The sequence below is a fragment of the Rhinatrema bivittatum genome, chromosome 11 (assembly GCF_901001135.1).
Source record: "Rhinatrema bivittatum chromosome 11, aRhiBiv1.1, whole genome shotgun sequence".
Lineage (NCBI taxonomy): Eukaryota > Metazoa > Chordata > Amphibia > Gymnophiona > Rhinatrematidae > Rhinatrema > Rhinatrema bivittatum.
Genome location: NC_042625.1, coordinates 20,673,193 through 20,692,780, shown reverse-complemented (window position 1 = coordinate 20,692,780; position 19,588 = coordinate 20,673,193). Strand labels below are relative to the sequence as shown.

Here is a 19,588-nt window from a genome sequence, read left to right as displayed (position 1 = left end):
CTAAATGTATTTAAGAATGAAGCAGATACATTTTTAAATAACTTATCCAAAGAAGGATATGCGGGTACTATGTTTTTAGCCTTTTTTCTCATAATGTAGCCCATGAATATGAACAGTCCCACAAGGGATAATGTGGATAAAGCAAGAAAATCTCAGGGGGGCTGGAGAAACAAAATCTACAAGACCTTTTAACCTTCAAATGTGGGTTTAACTTTCAACAAATTATCAATCATGTGAGGCTCTCTGCAGGTGCTCTCTCTTTCTCTCTAGATATCAGTTATTGTTAGTCTTGTTAGGTTCATTTTTTTTCTTACTATTTGTATTATTTTTATTATATGACTGTGTATGTGGCTCTGTAACCTGCCCCGAACATTCTGGAGGAAGCAGGATATAAATACTTTTAAATAAATAAAATAAAGACTGAATCAGAGCACAGCCCATTTCAGTAGATGCAGAACTAATTTCCTGCATAACTAAAAAAAAATTACTCACAGAGGGAAAATGAGAAGTAAGGTAGCTTGCATACACATCCTTTTGATGACATGATTGCATTGGAATGGAACCAAACATTCTCCAATCCTGAAAAACAAAAATGACAAAATTGATAGGAACAAAAGTATATAAAAATATTCAAAAGAGAATTTTCATTTTTTTTTTTTAAATTATAAAGTTATGTTTTTACACAGGGATTAGTGTAATAGGGGGATGCAAGAAGCAAGGGAAAAGAAGTTGTAACATGAAAAAAACAGGGAGAATCAACAAAAAAAAAGGGCAGAGAGGAAGTGCTACCAACAGTAGTAAGGTGTGGAGGAGGGAAAATTGGGATGATGGTCAAGAAGTGAATTGGAATGAGTGAGAATGAAGTCAGAAATGGAGAAATTACTTCCCTGATAATTTCGTTTTCCTTAGTGTAGACAGATGGCCTCAGGACCAATGGGCTGTGCTCCCCTGCCAGCAGATGGAGACTGAGTCAGATTTCAAAGCTGACATCACCCTAGATATACCCCCTGCAATGACCTCAGCCCTTCAGTATTCTCTTCAAAAGCCGTTGTGGACATACTATGGAAAATTTTATTTAAAATATGATTAAAACCGGATAACTAACTGTACTCAACCAAACAAACGCTGAATCCCAGTAAGATTATAGATGCCCTGATCTAGGGATTTGGCGACGCCTTACCCGTAACCTCTTGGAATCGATATTCACCTCATGGGCGATTCCTTGGCACTGTTCTTGGGCAGCTGTGGGTGGGATGCCGAGTCTATCTGTCTACACTAAGGAAAACAAAATTATCAGGTAAGCAATTTCTCCATTTCCTAGCGTGTAGCCAGATGGACTCAGGACCAATGGGATGTACAAAAGCTACTCCCAATAGGGGCAAAAGGCTGCCTGTGGTATGGTTAGAACTGCCCTAGCAAAGGCTGCGTCCTCCCAGACCCAAACGTGCAGGCAATAGAACCTGGAGAAGGTGTGCAAGGAGCCTGAGCCCTAGTGGAAGGACTTTAACCTGAAAGGATAATTGCCTTCCTGCCTCTACATAAGCTCCTGTGACCACCTCCTTGATCCAGTGAGCTATGGTAGCCTGTGAAGCTAGTCTCCCCGTCTCCTTCCACCATGAAGAACAAACAAATGGTCTGTCTTGTGCACAGATTCTGAAAGTTCCAGATACCACATCAGAAACCTAACGTTCAAATGGCGGAGGCGGCAGTATTCTTCGATGTCCTTGTGCCTATATAGGGATGGCAACAAAATGGACTGATTCATATGAAACTCCGAGACTACTTTGGGCAAGAAGGATGGAATGGTACGAAGTTGTAATGCTCCTGGGGCATCTGGAAGAATGGTTTCCTACATGACAATGCCTGTAGTTCAAAGATGCGACAAGCTGAGCATACTGCCACCAGGAACACCGTTTTCAGAGTCAACAGGTGTAAGGACAGACTGCATAGTGGTCGAAAGGAAGGCCCTGCCAAAATCTCCAATACTAGATTAAGATTCCACAAGGGGACCGGCCACTGTAGTGGTGACCGGAGCAAACAGAAATTTGGGAATTATTAGAAAGGGAATAGTGAATAAAATGGAAAATGTCATAATGCCTCTGTATCGCTCCATGGTGAGACCGCTCCTTGAATACTGTGTACAGTTCTGGTCGCTGCATCTCAAAAAAGATATAGTTGCGATGGAGAAGGTACAGAGAAGGGCAACCAAAATGATAAAGCGGATGGAACAGCTCCCTTACGAGGAAAGACTAAAGAGGTTAGGACTTTTCAGCTTAGAGAAGAGACTGCTGAGGGGGGATATGATAGAGGTTTTTAAAATCATGAGAGGTCTAGAACGGGTAAATGTGAATCGGTTATTTACTCTCTTGGACAATAAAAGGATTAGGGGGCACTCCACGAAGTTAGCATGTGGCACATTTAAAACTAATCGGAGAAAGTTTTTGTTCACTCAATGCACAATTAAACTCTGGAATTTGTTGCCAGAGATGTGGTTAGTGCAGTTAGTATAGCTGGGTTTAAAAAAGGATTGGAAAAGTTCTTGGAGGAGAAGTCCATTACCTGCTATTAAGTTCATTTAGAGAATAGCCACTGCCATTAGCAATGGTAACATGGAATAGACTTAGTTTTTGGGTACTTGCCAGGTTCTTATGGCCTGGATTGGCCACTGTTGGAAACAGGATGCTGGGCTTGATGGACCCCTTGGTCTGACCCAGTATGGCATTTTCTTATGTTCTTATGCCATTAGGGGGTCTATTTCCAGAGACACCTGCTGGCTCTTAGTTCCTCCCTAGCAGTTGATGTAAGCGACTGTTGTCGCGTTGTCCGACATTACTCTGACTGATTCGCCCCGCAGTCTGTGGGCGAATTGCAGGCACCCTAGTCTGACTGCTCGAGCTTCTAGGCGGTTTATATTCCATTCCACCTCTTTCTTGTTCCATTGTCCCTGGGCAGTCAGCTCCCGACAGTGTGCTTCCCACCCTCGCATCCGTGGTGAGCAAGATCCAGTTCGGTGGGGATAGGCTTACTCCTCTGCTTAGGTGGTTTTCCTGTGTCCACCATTTGAGCTGATCACAAACCTCTGCTGGTAGTTAGAGGTGAATGGAGTAGTTCTGGGACAGTGGGTTCCATCGTGACAGTAGGCAGCGCTGGAGCGGTCGCATATGGGCCCTTGCCCATGGAGTGACTTCCAGGGTGGATACCATGAGGCCGAGGACTTGAAGGTAGTCCCATACCTTAGAACATGCATTGGACATCAATCTTCGCAAGTGTTCTATCAGTTTCCTTCTCCTTGGGGGGATAGGGTGGGGAGGGGGGGGGGAGAAGACCTTTTCGGTTTGGTGTCGAACAGGGCCCCCAGATACTCTAGTGACTGAGATGGCTGGAGACAACTCTTGACCGTGTTCACGACCCACCCGAGCTCCTGCAGTAGGCTCTTGACTCTGGAGGTGACCTGTCGGCTCTCCTCCGAAGACTTTGCCCTGACCAGTCAATCATCTAGATAAGGATGTACCTTTCTTTCCTCAATGTTGCCGCCACGACCACCATAATTTCGGTGAAGGTCCTGGGAGCGGTTGCTAGGCCGAAGGTAGCGCCCAGAACTGGTAATGACGACCCAGAATTGCGAAGTGCAGGAAGCGCTGGTGGTCCTAATGGATTGGTATGTGAAGGTAGGCTTTGGAAAGGTCCAGGGAGGTTAGAAACTCTCCCGGTTGTACAGCCCTTATAACGGAGCGCAGGGTTTCCATGCGGAAGTGTGTTACCCTCAGATAACGGTTGACATTCTTGAGATCCAAGATGGGTCGGAATGATCCTTCCTTCTTGGGGATGATAAAATAGATGGAAGAGTGTCCAGTACTTTGTTGGGACGTGAGCACCTGGATTATTGCCTTTAGGCTGAGAAGTCTTGTTAGTGTGGTTTCTACTGCCAGTCTCTTGGCAAGGGAGTGGCAGAGTGATGTCAAGAATTTGTCCGGAAGTATGCTGCGGAATTCCAGCGAGTATCCTTCTCGAATTATGTTTAGGACCCATTTGCCCGATGTTATGTTGACCCATCTTTGATAGAAGAGGGCAAGTCGACCCCCTATGGATGGGTCTGCTTCTTCTCATTGTGGGGTACGGCTAGGGCCTGCCCCCGAACCTGCTCCCCTCTTGGTGTGTCTGTTCCGAAAGGACTGGGGCCTTCTGGATGGCCGAGGTGCCTGGAAATGTGTATTCTTGTAGGTTCTGAAGTGCTGCGATCCTCTGCCCTTGATTCTTCAGGGTGAGGAACGCTGAGATCTTCTATTCCTATCTTCTGGCAGTCAGGGCACTGGAGATGCTCCCCATTTGTTGGCTAACTTCTCCAGTTCACTGCCGAACAAGAGAGATCCTCTATAGGGCATTCTCGTAAGGTTTGCTTTTGATGTCGCATCTGCTGGCCAATTACGTAGCCATAGTTGTCTTCTGGCTGCCAGTACCGAGGCCACGCCCCTGGCCAAGGTGTGTACTAGATCTGAGGTTGAGTCAGTGAGGAAGGACGCCGCAGGTTCCAGCGTTTCTCCAGACGTCTTTGTGTCTCTGGAGAGGAGCAAGCAGGAGCGTGCTACCTGTGCACAGCAGGAAGCAATCTGCAGTGTCATCGCTGTTGCATCGAAGGCCTGCTTAAGGATGGATTCTAATCGTCTCTCCTGCATGTCCTTCAGTGCCGCTCCTTCCTCGACGGGAATTGTTGTTTGCTTGGAGACTGCACAGACCATGGTGTCAATTTTAGGGAAACGCAGGCGTTCCTTGGCTGCGGGTTCCAAAGGATATAGGACTTCCAGGGCTCGCCCTCCTTTGAAGCTGGCCTCCGGGGTATTCCATTCCAGGTCAATCAGTTCCTGGATGGCCTCCATCATGGGAAAGTAGCATGAGGCCTTACGGAGTGACACAAAGATAGGGTTCTTCTTTGGTTCCGCCATAGGGTCTGTGCCCAGGATACCCAGCGTCTTCAGTGTCTGGGAGACAAGTGCTGGTAATTCATCCTTGTGGAAGAAGCATAAGAACATGCCATACTGGGTCAGACCAAGGGTCCATCAAGCCCAGCATCCTGTTTCCAACAGTGGCCAATCCAGGCCATAAGAACCTGGTAAGTACCCAAACACTAAATCTATTCCATGTTACCGTTGCTAGTAATAGCAGTGGTTATTATCTAAGTAAACTTAATTAATAGCAGGTAATGGACTTATCCTCCACGAACTTATCAAATCCTTTTTTAAAAACACAGCTATACTAACTGCACTAACCACATTCTCTGGCAACAAATTCCAGAGTTTAATTGTGCGTTGAGTGAAAAAGAACTTTCTCCGATTAGTTTTAAATGTGCCACATGCTAACTTCATGGAGTGCCCCCTAGTCTATTATCCGAAAGAGTAAAAAACAGATTCATATCTACCCGTTCTAGACCTCTCATGATTTTAAACACCTCTATCATATCCCCCCCCCCTCAGCCGTCTCTTCTCTTTCTAATAATTCCCAACATTCTGTTTGCTTTTTTGACTGCCGCAGCACACTGAACAGACGATTTCAATGTGTTATCCACTATGACGCCTAGATTTTTCTTGGGTAGTAGCACCTAATATGGAACCTAACATTGTGTAACTATAGCATGGGTTATTTTTCCCTATATAGATAAAATTTAATGTGGACAAGTGCAAGGTGTTGCACTTGTCCACATTAAATTTTATCTATTTATTTAAAAACTTTTCTATACCATCGCTAAGTTATATACCATCGCAACAGTTTACAAATAGGCACATAGACTAAGGTAAGTAAATGTAGGATATCGTACATTCTAACAGGTGCCAATAAAGTTCGGTTACAATTTCATAAATAAAATCATTATTTGAGTAACGTTGGTCAAGTCCAGGTATATTATTGAGTTACTATCGCTTTGAGATATTACTTCTTAAATGTAGGATTGAGTAAATTCATTCTCATCTGCATTACCCTGTATTTTCATTCTCTACCCTCCACACTCTTTAGTGAAGGCTTTTTTAAAGAGCCATGTTTTTAAATTTTTCTTAAAAGTTTTGAGATTATTATATAATCTGAGTTCAGGGGGCATCGTGTTCCATAGTATTAAGGAGAAAAAGAAAAGACTTCGAGCGGACAGACCGAGAAACACGGGAGGGCGTGCAGTTAGTATAGCTGTGTTTAAAAAAGGATTGGATAGGGGAGAGAGAGAGGTGAGAGACCGGAGGGTCGAGCCACTTACCAGCACCAGAGAGAGTCCCCGGGACATTCATTTCGGGACTTTTCAAACTCCAGCTGTACAAACGCTCTGAGGAGTCAGGGCGTCCTCTTGGTGATGTCATCGGACCGCGCCGCCGCTATTTGAACGAGCGGCGGACGAGTGGGACTCGGGAGAGAGAGAGGTGAGAGACCGGAGGGTCGAGCCACTTACCAGCACCAGAGAGAGTCCCCGGGACATTCATTTCGGGACTTTTCAAACTCCAGCTGTACAAACGCTCTGAGGAGTCAGGGCGTCCTCTTGGTGACGTCATCGGACCGCGCCGCCGCTATTTCAACGAGCGGCGGACGGCGTGTCGTGCCGTCGGCGCGTGCTGCCTAAGCCGCGCGCTCCGTAAGGGGCGCGCGGCTTTGGTCGGCTTAGGCCGGCGAAGGCGAGGAGGCGAGAACCCCTGGTCCACTCTCAAGTACCGAGGTAACAACACAACTCTCCATATCTCTCTCTCTTAAATTGTATATTGATATAAATAAGGGAACAGAATCCTGGGTAGTTTGTTTCTTGTTTTTGTGGTTACAAGTATTTTTGAGTCTGAGTGAGTGGATTTCAATTGAGAAATGCTACACACTAAACGGAAGGGAAAGGTAAAGCAGGATGCCTCGACCCCAGCTCGACCCACACCCATTCAAACAACGTTACCAGGATTCTATTCTATAATAGGCAAAGAAACCCCGGAGAATCCCGCTATGATGATGAGTGGAGAGCAGGCACTCACATCATTGGGAGAAGTAACTCTAAGTCCCGGGGCTCCCAATACACCGACCCCACCAAAAGGTATTGCGTCAAACAATGAACCAGGCTTATTTCAGAGACAGAACGCGTCCATGGAATCAAGCCCGATCGAGGAGGTGAAATGTTTAATGACTGTAATACAAGAGGAAGTAGGAGGGGGTGTCCCTCTTACTGATGCAAGGGGCCTCTGCCCGTCAAGGGACAGAGAGACAACCGGTATAAGAACTGTACCGGCTGAAGAATTGAGAACCTCCTCCTTATCAGATGGCTTAGATATATCTGAGAATTCTAATGTTAAGTTCGTACAAATGGAGAGGGATTTAACTAAAAAAGATTCTGAAACCGTAACATTGGAAATGATTTGGAAAGCAGTAAATGTAATCCATAAAGATATCGGAAGGTTAAATACAAATGTTAGTGATATGCAAAAAGTAATATCTAATATGAATCTATTGGTAGTAAATAACCAATTAGAAATTAAAAAAGTAGAGCAAGAGATATCTCAGCTGAAACAGACTCAGGCAACTATTATACAGGGTGAAACAATCCTCTCAAAAAAAGTAGAAATGATAGAAAATAGCATTCGACAAGTAAATTTGCGAATGGTTAATTTTCCTAAGTGTAGGATGACCTCTCCAAAAGAACAATTGAAAAATTATTTACAGGAGATTTTACTATTCTCTCCTGAGAAAATACCTAAAATAATAAGTGCATATTTTATAAATTGGAAAAATACTGAGGCAACCACAGAGCAGATTGAAACAACTTTGAATGTTACAGCATTGATAGAGGAGTCTTTTAGTGCCCAAGTGGAAAGGAGGGGAACTTTGTTGGTAAAATTCTCCCAATCATTAGAGAGGGAGAAAGTATTAAAAAAATTTTTGGAAAAGAGGTCCTCCTTGTACTTAGGCCAAAAGATATGGGTATACCCTGATGTTGCTAGGGAAACTCAGCTGCGAAGGAAAAAATTCTTGACATTAGCCAATCAGGCGAGAACGTTTGGAATTAACATTTCTGTAAGATTTCCATGTAAAGTAGTGATGTATGTAGAAGGTAAGAAATATATTTATTACGAACCAGAACATCTTGAGAAATTCTTAGAGGAATATCGTAGTCAAAAGAGGGAGGATCAGTCTCAGTCTTAAATTGGGATTATATATTGGCCTAGAAATCCCTTATAATTAATTCCATTAGGAATGTTAAAAAGTTTTCCTTAATTATTGCTTATGTTTTATTTATTTATTTATTTAACATTTTTATATACCGACCTTCATGAAAGAAAATTCATATCAGATCGGTTTACAGATAACATGAGGGGAATAACAAAGTCAACCATATAACAAGAAATGAAAGTTACATATAACAAGGGGTATTAACCTGGAGGGCTAGGATAGCCGGAGCGATAGAAGGCATAACTGAACAAATTAGATAATACAATAATATGATGAGAAGAGGCATAAGTGTATAGGCTACACTTGTCAGAGAGTTTAGGTAGGAGTCAGTGTCTGAATTAGTGAGGAATTGCTGGAACTGTAGGTTAAGTGAAGGCCTGGATGAAGAGCCATGTCTTAAGTTTTTTGCGGAAGGTAGACGGGCATGGTTCTAATCTGAGTTCTGTGGGCATCTTGTTCCAGATGGTTGGGCCAGCTGTAGAGAAGGTTCTTTCTTTGGTAGATGATAGGCGAGTAGATTTCGTTGTGGGGGGTTGCAGGGTGCCTTTATATGCTTCTCGAATCGGTCTGTCTGATGAGTATAATTTGAGGGGAATCTGGAGGTCTAGTTGTTGTTGGTTGTGAATGACTTTGTGGATTATAGTGAGAGCCTTGTGTAATATTCTATATTTGATTGGCAGCCAGTGCAGGTTCTGTAGTATGGGAGTGATGTGTGTTCCTCTGTTGGTATTAGTCAGGATTCTTGCCGCAGCATTTTGGAGCATCTGTAATGGTTTGATAGATGAAGTAGGGAGCCCGAGGAGAAGAGAGTTACAGTAATCTGTTTTGGAGAAGAGTGTGACTTGGAGCACTGTCCTGAAATCTTGGAAGTGGAGGAGGGGTTTGAGCCTTTTCATGACTTGTAATTTATAAAAACAGTCCTTGGTAGTGTTATTGATGGCTTTCTTAAGATTCAGACGGTTATCAATGATTACTCCAAGGTCCCTTACTTGCGTGATCTGGGTGTTGCCTGCTGGTGGATTGATTAAGGCCGAGTTGTCCGAGGAGATGATTAGGAGTTCAGTCTTATTTGCATTCAGAACTAGATTCAAGTTGGTGAGCAGACTGTTTATAGATTTGAGGCAGATTTCCCAAAAGGCGAGAGATTTAGGGAGAGATTCTGTAATGGGAATCAGAATCTGTACGTCATCTGCATAGAGATAGAATTTTAATTTTAGATCCGTAAGCAGTTGACAGAGGGGCAGGAGGTATATATTGAATAGTGTGGGTGACAAGGAAGAGCCTTGTGGTACTCCTAATGTTTCTTATGTTCTCTCCCTGAGTGTCTTGTTTAGTACATTAGAAACAAGGAAGGAAGAAACTTAATGGGTTTAAAAATGATTTAAGTTGATGATGTAATGTTGAGATTTAAAACCTTGTTTGAAGTATAATTGTATTACTGGATTGTAATATTTGAAATTCAGAAATAAAAAATTAAAAAAAAAAAAAAAAAAAAAGGATTGGATAAGTTCTTGGAGGAGAAGTCCATTACCTGCTATTAAGTTCACTTAGAGAATAGCCACTGCCATTAGCAATGGTTACATGGAATAGACTTAGTTTTTGGGTACTTGCCAGGTTCTTATGGCCTGGATTGGCCACTGTTGGAAACAGGATGCTGGGCTTGATGGACCCTTGGTCTGACCCAGTGTGGCATTTTCTTATGTTCTTATGACTGATCCGTGGTACTTCAGGAATGAAAATTAGCAGGTAAGAACCAATTTTCCTTTCCCTGTACGTATGCAGATCAGTCCTGACCGTGGGATGTACCAAAGCTTTAACAGGGGTTAAAACATGGCTCTTTAAAATTGCCTACCCCGACTCGAATCCTACGTAGTCCCCCTGCTCCCTCTACTCCTGCAGAGAAAGAGCACTGTCATTCCCGTACTTATAGCCTTCCCTTTATTCCTTTAATTGTACTCAGATTTGTCTCTCATATCTCTGCACCTCCTTATTTACCCCCTTTTATACCCCCCTTTCCCCGGTCCTTAAACCCTACCTTCCCAATAGCAACCCCTGCTAGACTATATATAGTTGCCTTTCTGAATGCATAATTTGTAATGTCATATATAGTGTCTTCTGTATGTACTAGTTAAAGATAATGTATATTGTGTATATAGTGCTTTTTGGAGTGTATAATTTATATATAGTGTATAAGGTTATCCACAATGTATAACATATGTTCTTTTGTTGTTTTTCCATCAGGTACTGTTCCTATTCTCTTCCTCTTTTTCCCTCTCTTCTCTCGCCCCTTCTTCTCTTCCTAGCTGCACCCCTCCCCCCACCCTCGTTTTTTGTATTTTCCTCCTTCAGTTATATTGTAAACTCACATGATGTACCCATGAATGTTTGTATATAAAAGCTAATAAATAAATAAATAAATAGATAGGGTGGGACCGAGACAGTCCCGCTCGAAGAACCTGCCGTACGAAGGAACCAAAAACCCAGCTCCCAAACATCCAGACGGTAATGACGAGGCAAAAGTATGCAGGGATTTCCACGTAGCTGCCCTGCATATCTCCTGGGAAGAGACAGACTGACTCTCCACCCATGAAGTAGCTTGAGAACGCAAAGAATGAGCCTTAAGGCAGTCTCGGACCGCACGGCCTTGACAGATATAGGCGGATGCAATCGCCTCCTTCAACCATTGGGCAATCATGGCCTTAGAGGCCTTGTTGCCCCTATTTGGGCTACTCCAGAGGACAAAGAGATGATCCGAAACTCGGAAATCATTGGTAATCTGAAGGTAACGCATTAAAATCCGCTTTATATCAAGATGCCTAAGATCACCCCCTGTCATACCCGCTATATCCTCAGGGGAAAAAGCCGGGAGTTCCACTGATTGATTGACATGAAAGGAAGAAACAACCTTGGGCAAGAAGGATGGTACCGTCTTGAGGGAAACCCCTGAATCCGAGAAACGAAGAAAAGGTTCCCTACAAGACAATGCTTGAATCTCAGACACTCTTTTGGCGGAGCAAATGGAAACCAGGAACACAGTCTTGAGCATCAGATCTTTAAGAGTAGACCGGCGGAGAGGTTTGAAAGGAGCCTCACAGAGAGCCCGAAGAACCAAATTAAGACTCCACGAGTGACAAGAAGCCCGGACAGGCGGATTCAAATGCTTAGCTCCCTTAAGGAAAGGAATGATATCCGGGTGGTCCGCCACGGAATATCCATCCTAAGAGGGAGCCAAGAGCGGACACCTGAACCCGCAAGGAGCTGAAAGACAAACCTTTAGATAAGCCCTTCTGGAGAAAGGAAAGAACCTGGGGTATCAGGAATGCCTGATTCCGCACAAACATTCTCAAAAACTTTCCAGACCCGGACATAAGCGAGAGAGTTAGATGTCTTCCGAGCCCGTAACAGAGTAGAAATAACTTCCTCCTTATATCCCTTCTTCCTTAATCTCCGCCGTTCAAACGCCAGGCCGCTAGACTGAAGCGATCCACCTGGTCTAAAAATACGGGACCCTGTCAAAGGCGTGGGAGATGGCAGAGTCGGAGAGAACCGTCCGTCGCCAGGTTTATCAGGTCCGCGAACCATGGTCTGCGGGGCCACTTGGGTGCCATGAGAAAGACTGGTCCCCTGTGAAGTTCTATTCTTCTGAGAACTTTGCCCCCTAGGGGCCACGGAGGAAACACAGAGGAGAACGTCGTGAGACCAAGGAAGGACCAGAGCATCCACTCCTTCCGAGCAATGCTCCCTCCAGCAGCTGAAGAATCTGGGAGCCATCAGGTCCAGGTGAGGAGGACCCCCCCCTGCGAACAATCCGATCCATCGCTCTGGCGGACAACTCCCACTTGCCGGCTGAGGAAATCGACTTGCACATTCTCCTTGCCCACTATGTGGGAAGGCCGCCAGGCGATCCAGGTGTCGCTCCGCCCAGGTGAAGAGCTTGCTGGCTTCTAGAGCCACCAGACGATTTTGGGTGCCCCCCTGTCGATTGATATAGGCCACCGTGGTGGAAGTCTGAGGACGCGCACCGCTTTGCAGTGGATCAGAGGAAGAAAGGCCTTGAGAGCCAGGCGCACAGCACGTGCTTCCAGTCGATTGATGTGCCAACGGGACTGGACTGGGGACCAGTATCCCTGCGTTGTCTGGGATTGACAGACCGCTCCCCACCCGGAGAGGCTGGCATCTGTCGTGACTACGACCCACTTAGGAGTCAGTAAAGGCATTCCCTTCAAGAGGTGCGCTAGCGACAGCCACCATTGTATGTTTGCAATGGTAGAGTCGGAGAGTGGTAGATTCATCTGAAACTGCTCGGACACTGGCTTCCAGCGGGATAACAATGCTTTCTGTAATGGTCGCATATGCGCAAAAGCCCAGGGGACCAGGTTGATAGTGGAGGCCATGGTCCCCAGAACCTGCAGGGAGTCCCATGCCGTGGGAAGCGGAAGTGAAAGAAGGCTGCGCACTTGATCGATGAGTTTGAGCGCCCGGGAGAAATACTTTTCCGACTCGGGTATTGAAGCATGCTCTCAGAAATTCCAGGACCTGGGAGGGCTGAAGGTTGCTCTTGGGGAAGTTGACTATCCACCCGAGTGAGGTGAGGATAGCAAGGCACCGGTCGACTGCTAGTCTGCAGAGAGTCAGTGACTTGGCCCGCACGAGCCAATCGTCCAGGTAAGGACAGAGGGGCTTCCGCTCCATACGGAATGGCGCCCTCTAAACGCTCAGCCTGCTCTGCCTCTGCAGACGGGAGGTCCTGGGTACTGAGCAATTGTTGGACCCACCTAAGAATTGCCCGCTGCATGAGACTGCTGCAGATTGTCGCCCGGACCCCTAAGGCCAAGACCTCAAAGATCCGCTTGAGATAAAATTCAAGTTTGCGGTCCTGGACATCCTTCAAAGCTGTGGTTCCCACCACTGGAATCGTGGTATGCTTGGTAACCGCAGATACTGAAGAATCCACTTTGAGAATCTTTAGCATTTCCAGGCAATCATCGGGGAGCGGATAGAGCTTGTCATAGCTCTGCTCACTCGTAGACCCGTCTCGGGAACTTCCCATTCCCGTAAGAAAAGTAGCTTGTGCATGGGATGGAAAGGGAACGTGCGCGGAAGTGCCCTGAGTCCCACCAGGACCGGGTCCGTGTGAGCCGGCATCGAGGCTGTCACCATATCCTCCGGGGGGACATCAATCCCCAGTTCCTGAAGGATGATGGGAATGAGCGGCTCCAGCTCTTCCCGTTGAAACAAGTGGAGCACTCAGGGGTCATCTCCCTCAAAGGGAGGGGCTGGTAAGGAGAAATCCACATCCGGGTCCTGGGCTGGATCCCCGGGAGGCTGTGGTGGATCTGGGGGGCCCCTGGCACCACCCGAACCCAAATGGAGCCTTGCACAGCCAGCGCAGCGGGAGGTAGTGGGACGGGCATCCGACGGATCTTTGAGGGAGGATGACCTGGTGGGGGGTCATCTTCCTCCTGCAGACTAGCCAAATAATATTTGTGCATTAAAAGCACAAAATCTGATTAAAAACGTGGCCGGGAAGATTTTCCTGTGGGAGGAGGGAAGGGATCAGGGACATTTCCCTGAGAACGCACAGGACTTAAATTGGGGGAGATACCTGCAAATCTGACTCCTCTGCCTCCTGCAGCCCTGAATCGGCAGCTGCACTAATCCCCAAGATGGCCGCTGTTCCCGCGGTTTACAGAGTCGGGAACGGCCTGGCCTTGCGGCGGGAAGCGCGCCCCCCGGGTCGTCGTCTTCAGTGCTGCCAAGGAGCCCTCCCCACCCAGCAAGCAGCCGGAACACAGCCCATTGAGGGAGAGCCAGGAGGCCGGCTCCCCGCAGGCTAAACAAAGGTTAGAATGCGGCATCAGTAAACAGATGGAGCCGCCGCGAATCAGCAATCAGCTGAGCTGATTTCCCCCGGGCAGCAAGTGCAGGCGATCGAACCCTGCACTCTCCCGATACTGACAGAACAAGACTGCAAAAACACTATTGCCTTCCGTAACGTATAAGATTTAACTTGCTGTCAACTTTTTTTTTTTTGTTTTAAGCAGGGGAATGAAACATCCCTGTCAGGGCACACAAGGAATTAAGACGCCCCGGGGCAAGGCAGTTAGTCAGGGAGAGTGTTTGGACCACCAGTATCGCCCCAAGCTATACAGGTCACTGGGGAGAGCGCCTAGGCTGAAATAATTCAAGGGGCAAGCCCCCCATGGCCCCCCCAAGAGTGAGGAAGACAGAACTGTCTCCCTAAACACAGAGGAACCAGCTAAATTCCTTATTAACTTTTTTTTTTTTTTTTTACTGTGAGTTAATACAATCAAATACTTGCTTGAGCTTGCCACAAAAGAAAGAAAAGACCCCGCAAGGCACAGGCAAGCTAAGAAGGAAAGGGAACCGCAGGGTGAGCTGCCGGCATCTGCTGGAGACAGACAAATACTGAAGGGATTGTAGGGTAGGCTCTGTCCTAATATAGGATACCCTTTCAGTTTTGGTCTGTCTCCATCTGCTGGACAGGAGGCTCAACTGATCCGGGTACGTACAGGGAAAAGAACTTTCTCCGAGGGTTCCATCCCTGGAGGGATTTCTCCTTCTTCCAGGGAGTCGCTCTCTCCCTTAGATGTGTCTGGCTCCGAAGTAGGGAGGCTCTTGGTTAGGTGAGGCATATCTTGAGAGATCTGAGTAGCTCCGGGAGGCTCCTGAGCTTCCAGGCGGTGTTGAGCCTGGTGCATAGCAGGGGCTGGTTGTACCTGAACGAAGGTTTGCAGCCTTTTAAAGAATTCCACCCAGGAGAAGGTCCCTGGGTCCATGTTGAACCCAGGGGTGGTTAGAGTGGCACCCCCGAGGTGCCCTCCTGTGGCAGAGCCGAGCCAGAGATACATAGGTCCGGAGTACAATCATCAGTGGTTCCGGATCCTTCTCCCGACCGTAGGGGGGTCAGGGTTTTGGTTCCCTTTGAGCTTCTTCGCACTGCTGGCACAGGAGTGGCTCCAATTCTGATTGCGCGGCTCTTATGCGACAGACTGTGCAAAGGGAGGGTCCCTTGGCCTTCTTGGTCGGTGGTGCCTTGTTTGTGCGTGTGGCAAACCTCCAGGTGGCTGTGCGTGGAGTTATGTGCACGGGTGCGCCGGATGCGCCTCGTTCGCACAGGTTGCGCTTAGTTGTGCGCACAGCTATGCATATGGCAAGGTTGGACGCACACAAGTTGGGCGCATCAGCCGACCGATCTGCCCCATGCGTACCGCCGGATGAGGAGGGAAATATGGCGCCGACGATCCAGTTTACAAAATGGTGCCCCCCCCCCCCCCCAAGGGTCTCCACGTGTGTGGACCCTTGCACCGGATCGGGGCCTAGCCTAACCAGGGCTGCTGAACCCGATCGGTGCCCTTTAAAACCTTGCGGAAGAAGTGTTCGGTACGGCTGTTCGAGCTCTGGAGACTTAGATTTAAAGGTTTCTACCTTACCTGTTCTCGGCACTCACCGATCGCGTGCCGAGCGATCTCCAGCTGCGGGGGGGGGGGAGGGGGTGCGTGAAAGAGGGAAATACCTTCTCCGCTGCGCTCGATTCTGCACCCACTGCCTTTCAGCCACCCAGAGGGGTTAAGTCCATGCCAGGAATCGGCTGCCGGACCAAGGCGAGAGGGATCTCGGAAATCACCTCAGGAACGCTTGACTAGTTAAGGGACCCTTAGGTATCACCGCAGGAGAAGAGGGGCTCGAACTTAAGGTAAATTTTCTTCTTCTTTGTTTTAAATTGTTACACTATTCTAGTGTGTGGGATAGTGTCCGCATCTGCTGGGAGACTGAGAAATACTGAAGAGCTAAGCTTCCTGCACAGGTATATGTAGAGTGACGTCAGCTTTGAAATCTGACTCTGTCTCCCATCTGCTAGCAGAAGAGCACAATACCCATTGGTCCTGAGTCCATCTGGCTACACGCTAGGAAATGCAGAATTTCTCCTTCCAAAAAGTAGAACAATCCCCATAACGAGAGATACGTCCACCATCTGCTGGAGACGGAGAATACTAGAGAGCTGAAGTCACTGCAGGGCTATATGTGAGGTGACGTCAGTTTTGCAACTGACTCCGACTCCATCTGCTTGCAGGGGAGATTGAGTAGTCTAGTGGTTAGAGAGGCAGGCTATGAACCAGGAGACCAGGGTTCCATACCCACTTGTCATTACATTGCCTCAGGTACAAACTTAGATTGTAAGACCTCTGGGAAAATACCTACATTACCTGAATGTAATCCTCTTTGAAGTGCTGAAAAAGTATGAAAAGTGGAACATAAAAAATGTAAATAAAATAACCCAATGGTTCTGAGTCCATCTGGCTACACACTAGGAAATATTAATTATGAGGTACATGGAAACAAATATAGGAGAGAAGGCCCCCATCTAACTGTAAAGTCTGCACAGTGAAGTATACTTACATCGGCGATTCCTCTTGGAGCAGAGGTATTAAAACCAGGATAGGTCACTAATTTGGATACATCATAAGTGACGCACTTGGTCTTTCCACAGGAATCGTCATCTTCAAGTTCACCATCGCTGGTATCTATTCCAAAGCCACCAATGTATTAGAACCAACAGCGATAGAAGCGACAAAACCAACCTGCATTACAGAATTCTAGAAAGCCCCAACATGTGATCCCTGGCCAAGGACTGTCACTGGAACGACTGGCCTAAGAGAATTAGGATGCCTCTATAAAATAGAGGCCAAAATTCCTTGGGTGGTTATGAATGATGGCTCATAGCACTGTAACTGATTGAGCAGGAACAAACCAAAAAATAAAAAGGAATATATTATTATATTTTATAGGATGACTTAGCAGTGGCTTAAAATATGATTCATAAGTATTCAATAATTGAGGTAAACATGGGTAATGCTAACTTACAGGTGACTACTGTGGAAACCTGAAGAAGGCAAGAGTTAGCAGCTTTGGGAAAGCAAAGAGTAAGACTGATTGAGGCTTCAGCTTTTCATGACTAAATTTGTTCTCCACATCTAACCAGAACCTCTATTTGTGGATGCAGGTGGTTACATACAAGCTCTGGCCAAGGGAACACTGTACAGATTCTTCTGGAGTATCAGAGAGAGAACTGCAGCACGTGCTAGAAAGATGAATTTATTTCACCCAGCTTCCAGGAAAAACCTTTACCTTTTCCATCACCATCATAAAGTGAAAGGCCAGAGTTTTCCAACTCTGCTTCTTTCAGCCACCCCGGGGGGTAGCCCAGCTGACGCATGCGATATATAAATGGTGGGAGATTGTTTTCAGTCAGGCCGAGTGCATCTTGCAGTTCCTCACTAGAAAGAAAAACAAACTGAGTGAAAAAAATGCACTTACTGAAGCTAAAATTTGAAAACCACAAGGTCATTTTGCATATTCTCATCAAAGAATGAATGCAAAATTGAGCAAAATGCCCCCTTTTTAAATAATAATTTATAGATAATAGTTAAGTAAAATTCTCCTGTCCGCAACAAGTCATGTAGGAAGTGTGGCACAAAATTCACTGTTTTAACAAGTTTTGATTTATATTTAATCTGTTTTTTTGAAAATTTTAGTCTGCATTATCCTAAAATGTTTTTTAGCCAATATCCATAGCACCACTGTATTAAAACATGGTACTCTAAAAATTAGCCACTACATTGAAAAAGGTAAAGAGGAAGAAGATAAAAGTAAAGGGGAACTACTAATTTTTTTGACATGTATGTTTTACGCACTCCTCTTTCCACCATATCTTTCCTGCCATCTGATGTCCATCTGAGTAAAGAGTACTACATGTTTCTGTTCCAACGTGACTTTCTGTTTGCATCTCTTGCTATCAATACTTACACAAGTTGAGGCACCATTTTCAGTACACAATTGTTTTTCTATTTAGCTCATGCCTTTTCACTGGGAACTAATATTCAGGCACTGTAGGTATTTCCCTGTCCCTGGAGGGCTGTGTGCGCAAACTAACAGGCCGATACAGTACAGTGCGCTCCGATGGAGCACACAGTTAGCCTGCTTTTGGACACGCTAGCTTTACCCCTTATTCAGTAAGGGGTAATAGCGCGTCCAACCCCCCCCCCCCCCCCCCAAACCTAATAGCGCCTGCAACATGCAAATGCATGTTGAAGGCCCTTATTAGGTATTCCCGCGCGATTCAGAAAGCAAAATGTGCAGCCAAGTCACACATTTTGCTTTCAGAAATTAGCGCCTACCCAAAAGGTAGGCGCTAATTTCTCCAGGCACCGGGAAAGTGCACAGAAAAGCAGTAAAAACTCCATTTTGCCAGCGTTGGTTCTGGAGCCCGCTGACAGCCACGGGTTCGGAAACCGGACGCCGGCAAAACTGAGCGTCCGTTTTTCAACCCGCCAGCCGCGGGCCCATTTTAAATTTTTTTTTTTTTTTACTTTTTTAAACTTTCGGGACCTCCGACTTAATATCGCCGGTTTCTGCTTTTCTGTGCACCCTCCGACTTAATATCATGGCGATATTAAGTCGGAAGTCCCGAAAGTTTAAAAAAGTAAAAAAATAAAAAAATTTAAAATGGGCCCGCGGCTGGCGGGTCGAAAACCGGACGCTCAGTTTTGCCAGCGTCCGGTTTCCGAACCCGTGGCTGTCAGCGGGCTCAAGAACCGACGCCGGCAAAATTGAGCGTCAACTGTCAAACCTGTTGACAGCCACCGCTTCAGTCAAAAAGAGAGGCGCTACAGACGCAGTAGTGTCCCTAGCGCCTCTTTTTACCGCCAGGCCTAATTTTAATAAATTAAAATACTGAATCGCGTGCACAGGAATACTGTTAAAATTAAAATACTGAATCGCGTGCACTTAACCCTCCATTGCCTAAAGGCAATGGAGGGTTAAGTGACTTGCCCCAGGTCACAAGGAGTGGCAGTAAGATTTGAACCGACTTCCCTAGGTCTCAGCCTGCTGCTCTAAGCACTAGGCTACTCCTCCACTCCACAATAAATAAAAGGAGAGAAATGTCATTTTGACTGGACTCAAAAATTGCAAAACATTCCTTTTGAGTTTACCTAATGATGCCTGGTTTGAATCGTCCAAAACGTTCTTCTACTTCCTCTGCATGGTAACGTTGTTGATAATTTTGATTACCAGCTTCACCGCATAAATCCATGAACTCTTTTCTTTTGCCACTAATGCGGGCAAGATCTCGTGGCTTAAAGACAAACACTTAGAATAAAGAATTCTGTTAAAGCATCATGCAGTAACATACAACCAAACTGACTTGGAACAGCAGTCTGATAATATTTCTATCCATAGACCAGCTCTGAAGGGCAAGTGAACTAAACTGTAGTAACTACTTTTAAGCAAGGGCCCCAATCATTAAATCACAGTACTAGGGAAAGCACTAAAGGACAACTGTATTCAGAGAGCGAACGAAGACCAACAACCACTGTGTTCTAGAGAAATTTAA

General features: G+C 46.1%; 1 protein-coding gene across 3 annotated transcripts in view; it reads right to left on the bottom strand.

Annotated features, from left to right (window-relative positions):
• The window catches only part of ZCCHC8 (zinc finger CCHC-type containing 8), a 59,814-nt gene that overhangs the window by 10,645 nt on the left and 29,581 nt on the right, over window positions 1-19,588 (bottom strand). For all 3 annotated transcript variants that reach the window (XM_029619266.1, XM_029619265.1, XM_029619264.1), the window contains exons 9-12: window positions 19,188-19,330; window positions 17,323-17,471; window positions 16,594-16,718; window positions 493-579 (exon numbers count right to left, since the gene is read on the bottom strand). In XM_029619266.1, coding sequence (XP_029475126.1) covers window positions 493-579; window positions 16,594-16,718; window positions 17,323-17,471; window positions 19,188-19,330 — 504 coding nt within the window. The remainder of the gene's footprint in view (window positions 1-492; window positions 580-16,593; window positions 16,719-17,322; window positions 17,472-19,187; window positions 19,331-19,588) is intronic.